At 47.4% G+C, this 9,358-nt stretch overlaps 1 protein-coding gene across 3 annotated transcripts in view; it reads right to left on the bottom strand.

Annotated features, from left to right (window-relative positions):
- Positions 1-9,090: 9,090 nt before the first annotated feature.
- The window catches only part of drc11 (dynein regulatory complex subunit 11), a 47,477-nt gene continuing 47,209 nt past the window's right edge, over positions 9,091-9,358 (bottom strand). For all 3 annotated transcript variants that reach the window (XM_076992651.1, XM_076992653.1, XM_076992652.1), the window contains one exon: positions 9,091-9,358. This exon is cut by the window's right edge and continues 126 nt beyond it. In XM_076992651.1, the coding sequence (XP_076848766.1) occupies positions 9,311-9,358 (48 nt within the window). In that variant the 3' untranslated portion in view covers positions 9,091-9,310.

Here is a 9,358-nt window from a genome sequence, read left to right as displayed (position 1 = left end):
CGTCCACTCCGCCCTTTTTATTGGTCGCTGTTTGCACGTTTGCTTGGAGCTCGCGCTGTCGCGCGTGCGAGGGCGCGCGCTGTTTTCTGTCTAATAGAACCAAAGTCACTTAAACTGTCAGTGCAAAACAATCAGACAAGCCCATGCGATCTGTTACCTAAGCGTTTCAGTGTTACCTGGCGTTACAACATTTCTTAGCCGTTACACTTGTTTAAACGTCTGTTTAAAACTACAGTGAAATATATCCACGTTTCGTCTTTTTTGTCCTCACTCTGGATTCATAGCGAATGTTTTTGTTTATAAGTGCTGTTCAAAAATATATTCATGTATAGACTAGGCCTATATGAAATTTATCTATACTGATATTACTATAGAATGATCAGGTTCTCCGTTAAACCTTTGTAGTTGTTGCAATCAATCCAAAAATGTTTTCAATCAAATATAGTTTCAGTCAAATATAGATATCTAATCATTCAGCAGTATGAAAACACTGGTGTGCAGGACATAGAGGATATTGTGATCCACAGGGGTGAAAGACTGCGAGATTGTGAAAGACAGACACTTTGTGAAGGTTTCACATAACTTCATGTATAGCAGAGCATCAACACTGCTTTGGGAATTCCTCATTTGAGAGTTTTTTTTCATTTGAGAGAATACCTCATTTGAGAGTTATTTTTTCATTTGAGAGAAGACCTCATTTGAGAGTTATTTTTTCATTTGAGAGAATACCTCATTTGAGAGTTTTTTTTCATTTGAGAGAATACCTCATTTGAGAGTTTTTTTTCATTTGAGAGAATACCTCATTTGAGAGTTTTTTTTCATTTGAGAGAATACCTCATTTGAGAGTTTTTTTCATTTGAGAGAATACCTCATTTGAGAGTTTTTTTTCATTTGAGAGAATACCTCATTTGAGGTCCTGGTGAACCAAAGCTCAAATCTGAGTGTCTGGGAAAGTAACTGAGGTGGTTTCAGGCAGCCGGGCTCAGTGGCCTTCCCAAGCTCTTACGCCTCGCCGCCTGTCCCCTAGCCTTATGTCTTGTCCCCTACCTTTACGCCCTGTCCCCTACCCTTATGCCATATCCCCTACCCTTACACCTCGAGCCCTATCCTTACGCCTCGTCCCCTACCCTTACGCCCTGTCCCCTATCCTTACGCCCTGTCCCCTACCCTTACGCCTCGTCCCCTACCCTTACGCCTCGTCCCCTACCCTTACATCTTGTCCCCTACCCTTACACCCTGTCCCCTATCCTTACGCCCTGTCCCCTACCCTTACGCCCTGTCCCCTATCCTTACGCCCTGTCCCCTACCCTTACGCCTCGTCCCCTACCCTTACATCTTGTCCCCTACCCTTACGCCCTGTCCCCTATCCTACTGCATAAGTGCAGTTTATAGGTCTGTACAGTTTGTGATCTCCTTCCCCTGGCCTGGTGTCTGACTCCAGACCTACAGTTGACCAGGTCAGGGACCCAGCACAGCAGTGCCACTATCATGGCAGGAGATTGTTAGTGCTTTGACATGTGGGTCTGTGATGTGTGTTGATGTGACTGTGGGCGTGAGAGAGGCCTGCCACAAACACCCAGTACACACCACTGCTCAAACAGCATGGTCAGTAACAGGCAAACACCTAAAGGCGATTTTAATAAACACACACTTCTTACAAACTTGGTTGTGAGTGTGTGTTTATACTTAATCACCGATTGTTTGCATTGTGATATAATGCACGTCTGAACTGTTGTTTTTATCACTTCTACATCACATTTACTAATCTGCATTAGTGTGTCACACACATCAAGGGTTAAAACACCAACCTGGAAATCAAAGTAACATCCTGCTGACTGTCAGGACGTGTGAGATCTACTAAACACAAGGCAGCTTCACACAAACATGCACTGTGAAAATTAATAATCGCTATTTACTCATACGGTTTATGGAGGGTTTATGGAGGGTTTATGCCTTGACTCATTGGCGTTGCTCTACCGTGACCAAGCCATAGCACGAGACACTGGAGAGGCTTCAGCACCCCTGCACATAGGGTGGTTAAGAGCACACGGGGACCGTTTGTCTTACCTGTGTATTTTTGTCATAAGTATGTATTTTTGGATGCTATGCTGCTAACTGGATTAAACCCAACACTGAGGGTTACATTAAACCAGGTCTGCTACAATTTAGAATTTGCATTATACTTATAATGTTCCTGCCTGCATAATTCAAAACCATGTAAACCATCATTTTTAGGAAGTGCCCTGGATTATTCTTAATCTGTGGGGATGTTTGCTGCACCCTCCCTAAAAACATGACCTCTGCTCCCCCCCCCCCTCCACGCCACACCCCCCCCCCCCTCCAGAAATGAAGGTTGCCCCCCCCCCTCCCCATAAAAGGGTCACAGGGACACCGTCTCATTAAAGGCAAGTTGAAGCGCGACTGCAATGCAGACATTAAATAGCAGTATTTTTCAATTAGCGCTGACAAATTCAATCAAAATTCCATAGATTAGGATGAAATGAGGCATGGGTCATTTACAAGGGGATTTAATTGCACAGCCATTAGACAAATAGTACTGCAGTGACTATCTCATTATCAATCATGTAGAGGCATCAATAGAAACGGGGAGAGAGGGGGGGGGGAGGGGGGGTTAGGGGGGAGGGGGGGGGGGCTCTAATATGCTGCCATAGACCCAGTGCTGGAGAACAGCTAATAAATACCCTCTTTTGTACTTATAAATTATCCAGTTTAATTAACAACATGGATTATGATTGGAGTATGATTTAATTAAACCTTTCCTGCATGATGGTGTGCGGGATCATCCATTATGTGGCAGAAAGGGTTACCGCGGGCTAAATTAAGCAAGGCCCCAGAGACACCGCCCTGCCCTTAAGACCTTCAGCGCGCGGGCAGTAAAGTGCAACACGCGCGCGCTGCTACAGAATTAAACGCGTGTGAGCGGCGCGCGCCGTGCGGTATATCACACGTCACGACACATATGGGATTTGGGCTGAAATGCGCCTGTATTTGGAAGTGGCTTACTCAGTGGACAAACCAATTAAAAAGCCTTTATTGCTGCTGGACGCGGTTTTGTCGGGGAAATGGATTTGGAAACGTTGCCCGCGGCGTTTGACCACTCAACATTATTTAGTTACTGTGTCTCAGTCTCAACCTTTTCATCAAGACCCAAATGTCAGCTGTAATTTATTCGGCACAGTTCGCCTCTTCCAATGAAAACATGACTCGCTGTTTCCTTCGCCCTGATCCAGACATATTAGGAAAGGCCACGGGCTCTGTTGCTTTCCTGCACTGTATATACGTTTAATTTGTTCTCCAATTGTTTCAAAGACAAACGGCTATTAAAAAAATCTGGCCTTCGATTTTGGATAATTTGATCTAAATGAAATTGATTGATTAACCTTTAAGCGGTCCCATGATCGCGTGCGATCAGGCCTGCGGGCTGGGTTCTGGCCTCTTAGGGCCCATATCGACGGGTCTCCACTCCCAGCACGCTGGTGTAACCGGGCGTCCGTCACACACACACACACACACACACACACGCTCGGCAAAAGTCACCGCTGTATTTGTAGCCTGCATTTAAAGAACAGACTATATGGGTTTCTGATTTCCTACAACTCCGCTGGTGACACATTATATCAACACAGAAGACACGATAGGCCTACCGTCGTGTTATACTCTCATTATAAGGCATGCACGATTTCAGCTGTAATAAGTTGCATTTCTGTTATTTTCTTACGTTAACACTTTCTAAGTTGACTGAGTTGACGATTTAGATTTGACATTAATAATACTCGAACCAGAAAAGTGTATGCTAGTATTTATTTTTATTTTATTATTTTTTAGAGAGAGAGGGGGGGAGAGTTGTGGGGGGAGCGGGGAGATAATTTAAAAAGTAACTAGACAGCTCCAATAACCCACAAACAAAAACAAATAGAGTTTTATTTCGGACATGTCTGCGGGAGCTCGGAGCCCCTCCACCGTATTCTGCACCGCCGCCCATTTGATTAGGCCAATTGCCTTTTAGGGGCTGAACTGTGTATCACAGGGCCCATTTCCATGCCGGTTCCGCTTGGTCAAGAGGCGCAGGACTCACGGTAATCATCGCCGCGCGCCATTCAAATCATCATTTCATTTGTAAAGTGCTGCACATTAAACGGTTCACACGATGCCACGCGCGCCGTGTTCCCATCCATCCTGCTTTATTCACGCGGGGAAGCGTCGGTGATCTGGGCCCCGGGGCGCGTGCACGACAGACGATCAACACCGGCAAACAAAATGATACCGCAGGATTTGCACCGCGTCCACAACGGAGCTCCGTTAGAGTGGCCGAGACTTTGAGCTTCCGTAGGCCGTTCCCGTATATTATCGTTCCCGTATATTATCGTTCCCGTATATTATCGTTCCCGTATTGTTTAATAGTGCAGCTATCATTCTTCACGGCACGCGCGCTGTTGTACTCCTGAGAATAAACGAAGCTACGACAAAAGGAAGCCAGCCAAGCGACACAAATTCACACTCACAAAAAGGTACTTTTTGTGTTCGCACATCATGAGAAACCCCCCCCCCCTCTCTCTCTGCCTATGCTTCAACAGAAGGGTCTTTTCTGAAAAACCTTTTTAAATGATTGAGGCCCTATTTATTCAGCCTCTGTAACAACAAGTGTGTTTAAAGGTCTAACAGAACCGACACACGCGCTGAATTTCTACACCTCACTGCTGCAGTAAACAACTGACCAGAGGAAAAAGAGATGCATAAAGTATAAATGCAAAAACGTACAGAAGAGTTTTTTTTTTGCTGTGAGTTTGCGTCTCTAAAATTCACATTAACCCACAGCGCCGCCTTTAGGCGAGTACAGGAGTTGGACTTCGAGGAATTAACTAAGCGAGCTCCATTTTCGTGTAAATAATGAATTTAAAACGCAATGTGTTTTTTAAATGTTCATGGTGTCCCCAGGTCAGTTTCGGAACTCTGAAAGATATAAAATGCTTCTTTGGAAACCCAAGTCTGCTGTGTTCATGGTTCAAACTGCAGCTCCAAAATGCACAAATTAGAATTTTTCTTACCAACGAAATGTACTCCACCCGAGAAGAAAAGGGTTCATGTTACCTAAAACCTGAAAATGCACTCGAAGAAGATTCCAGATGTTGCGCGCTACGTTAATTACAGTCATTGTAAAAGGACCATCCCTCGCTCTCTACTAACAGACAGCTGTAGGGTCACAAACAGAACCAACACGCCTCCTGCACTGGTGTGATCAGATCACGACCAGACGGCTCACTGTGGGCCTTCACCAGCAGAACACCGCCACCAACGCCTTCAGATGTCCAGACAGTGAAAGATAACACAGAGGACGACGGCAGGTCTCAGGCAAGACGCCCCAATTACACGTTACCGAAGATTCACCTCAGGTCGCTCTACGTCCCCAAAGACGGTCATTTAATAATTACACGTTTAATTACTGGTGCAGACGAGAAGACTAAAATAGAGCGAAATACTTCAGATGCTAAAATTGGGATAGTTCTTGTTCACTGCTCAATTTCCTCTGCGTTAACACCCATCCCCATAAAATTATTATTTTTCAGCGTTTTAGCTATTTTTTAATGTCTCGATTTAAGATAATGTAAACTACTAAAGTCCACAGGCGCGTGGCTTTTTATCCCATCTAAGCACTAAATCCGTGGTGGTCCGACAACACACATGATGGCTTTGTTCTCGAGATGTGAGCGCAGGCCAGCAGGTCACGCGCACGGTGGGCACGGAGAAGGAGCTCGCGCCGCCCCGCGCTGCCCGCGGTCCTGATGTGGAGGTGAGGTGTGACGTCATCACCACCACCAGGTGAGTTACAGCCAGCCTTGAGCACGCGCGAGAGGACCAGGGATCTTTCACGGAGGAAGAGATAAAGAGCTAGAGAGACAGAAAACGAGCGAGACGAGACAGGTGGAGAGAGGGAGAGAGAGAGAGAGAGGGCGAATCAAAGGTTTTTTTTTTTACCGCAGTCAAATGGGCAAGTGTGTGTTGGGGGGGGAGACGGTGTCAACAGCGGGGTTAAACCTGCGCAGCGAAACGTTTGATGAAGTGTTGTGTGTCTCGGGCTCGCGGCGGATTCAACATCATTACGGCGCGAGGGCGACAGTATGCTGGTCCTCCCAGAGCCCTAATGAGTTCTGCCTCCTCATCCTTCACGTGCTAATTAGTCCTGCACGCGCCCACCGCACACTGCCTCCCTGCCAGCACGGCGCACGAGCCCGTGGAGGAGCGCGAGGAACGAGAACCGGCCACTCCCGGTGCGTCTCGCGCTACGACGCGCCGCACACTTCACGCGTCGCGTTAGGTGACTGACGTCGACCCCGTCACATCGAACCGGAGTGTAAAAGATCTTGAGAGATCCACTGTGAAGCGATTTGTTGTACCCATTAATACCTGTTTAAAGTCTCATGGTGATAAACGCTCGCTTGTGTCATTCTGCAGCTGTTTTATACGCTTTGGTTGTTGTTCATGTGGGACAGATGAACTCTGACCTTTAGAGGTGCGAGCAGGACCTCCCCATGACAACAGCAGCAGTCCTGAAGAGCAGGACTCCAGGTAACAAGGCCGAGTGCCTCCTGATTTCTTCATCAATATGGTGTGCAGTGACCTGCAGCATGTTAACCCTGTTCTTTAGGGTATCTGGGCTAACCCTGGACTGTGTGTATAATCACTCACACTTCTGGTTTTTGCGGGCCATAAAGACGGCGTGTCAGGGCCGTCGGGTCCCCAGTCCTGACCGGCTGGGGCGGCTGCCTGTGATCTCCCCCCCCCCTCCCCACGAACTGCTGACCCCCGCGCGGAGACTAGCGATTATATGGCGGGTGCAGTTGTGTAATTGTGTGAGTGCACACCTGGACTTTAACAGCCCCCTCACCTGGTTCTACAACCCCTGTCCATTCTGAAGGCCCTTCACTCTCACTGTGGGACTGGTCTAACACTGGAGACGCTGGGGACCAGTATAACCATGTTACCAACTCAAGCTGCTGCTCACAGACATTTCAGGATTACTGGATGGGATGTCCTGAGGTTCAGGATTACTGGATGGGATGTCCTGAGGTTCGGTACCACTGGATCGGATGTCCTGCGGTTCTGTTCCTGGGTTTTTTACTCATTCAGGATACAGGATGGTTCATGATACTCACTGCTGTCCTCCAAAACTGGTTTCCATATTCGCTGACTTACAAATCCACCTTTGACCTTTAACCCTGTGTCTGATGGCGGCTTCGTGCTGAGGGACGTGTGCTGAACTTGTTGTTGGGGGGATTTGGCTCAGCTGAGCAGACGTGAAGACTGTATCAGATCTGTGGAGGAGTTTGTTAAATACCACAATCTGTCTGATTAATCACTCATAATCAGATGTACTACAAAGTCTGACTAATTAACGAATAATTAGCAAATGATAGAGAAGAGCTAGAAATCGGGCTTATTAGCATAACATTAATTGCTTTGTTTTAGAATACCCAGCTGGCTAATTGTTCAATAATTGGAGCATTCAAAACGAGATCTCTGGGAGCCGGAGAGAGTCACAGATGAGCGCTGATACAGACGCACCGTCCTGAACATCCCGCACACGTGTAGCACAGGACGACTCACAGCAGCAGATCACATGACACGCAATTTGTTTATATGCCCCATTAAAACCGGTGCAGGAGTTTTGCTCTCGTGTAGACCTCAGTACACAGCCGTGAGCTACGAGTTCATTATTTCATGAGACCTTTATGGATTTCAGAGATGTTGCAGATGAGAATATTGTGTGAAATGTGCAGACAGCTCTTAAAGTGAGCGGTGTGTGTCGGTGTGTGTCGGTGCGTGCAGACGTGCTCTGTGACACTGACCTCTATCACCACTCTTTCCTCTCCCCCTTGACGGGGCGTAAGACTGGCCTTGGTCAGGCCCTGGGTCAGCCCCGCCCCTGGGTCAGCCCCGCCCCTGGGTCAGTCCCGCCCCTGGGTCAGCCCCGCCCCTGGAGGAGGAGGAGCTGGTGGAGGAAGCACAGACCCTGTGGCCCCTGAGTAACGGAGGAAGGAGTTATTGGAACATACGGCCCCCTGCAGGGGGGAGGAGACACGCCTCAGGGCCAAAGGGGGTGGGGCCTCAACTCAGGGACTCGATGGGTTGAGAAGATGCACGCATGTATTCCAATCTGAATAATATTTAATTATAATTATTCCTGAAGGGAAGAAATTTGTAGAATTATGGAAATTAACTATTAGAACAGTCAAAGGGGGCATTTTATAATTAAAAACAGGATGTCAAACATGGCAAAATCCATTCTTGGGGCTCAGCAGATGAAACCTTGTGTGGTTTGTCTCTGCGGTTAAGAGAGCGTTCAGAGACGAGCACATGTCACCACACTTCACTCGAATGAGCAGAGGAAAAAAACATCTCACACTCGTCTTAACATGACACTTAGCTTCAGGGCTTCAGCGTGCACACGCACACACACACACACGCACGCACGCACACACACACACGGAGCCCTCCTCAGTAAATTAAATTAGATTAAACATGAGTGGATGCTGGAAGAAGCTGGAGTTGTGTGTGTTTGTCATGCTCTATAAACCCACCTGGTGCGAGGTGACCCAGCAGCACAGACCTACCGACGAACGGCAGAGACTGGCCACGGAGGGGGGGGCACAGACAGGGGGGGTCACACAGAGAGGGGGACGCAGGAGTGGGGGGGGGGAGGTTGGGGGGGTTACGGCCGCTCGTAAACGGCTCAGGAGAGACTCTGTCACGTGACCTGGGCTTCACTCGTGGGTCTCGTAACAGCCGTTTCACTCCCTGCTTCTGTGTAGACGGACAGTGAAAACGGGAGAAGTTTCCATGGCGAAATGGCGCCCATGTCTGTTGCTACACAGCACAGCCTGAATATCTTTATTAGCTCTGTGGATTAATGATCGCAATCTGCCAACGGTCCGTTCACTTATTTCTACAGATGTAGATTCTAGTTTACTGAAAAGTGTCTAATGTGGATAAAACATGGTGAAGGTTGATGCTGCTCTCTGGTGGCCAAAAGAGGAATTGCAGACAGAATTTGCAGAAATTGAAACTGCGAAAAAATCAAAAATAATTCCTGTTTAATTCTGTTAATTTGCTGAAGTATGTTGAAGAAACTTTGCTTATGCCAGCTGTAACATAAATACATTATATATATATAATGAGATAATCAAAAACGTAATTTAAAAGTCTTATAAATGGAAAAAACTCGACACTGTGGTGAAGTTTTCACGGCTCCTCCTTCGCCGCTGCTGTGTGGTCTTCAGCTCTTTCCCAGCCTTCATCTTCGCTGTGATTGGTGCAGCCGTCTGCCCGTCTTCTCCCCCTG

The sequence above is a fragment of the Brachyhypopomus gauderio genome, unplaced genomic scaffold (genome assembly GCF_052324685.1).
Source record: "Brachyhypopomus gauderio isolate BG-103 unplaced genomic scaffold, BGAUD_0.2 sc95, whole genome shotgun sequence".
Taxonomy (NCBI): Eukaryota; Metazoa; Chordata; class Actinopteri; order Gymnotiformes; family Hypopomidae; genus Brachyhypopomus; species Brachyhypopomus gauderio.
Note: the sequence above shows the minus strand (reverse complement) of the source record. Positions and strands in the feature narration are given on the sequence as shown.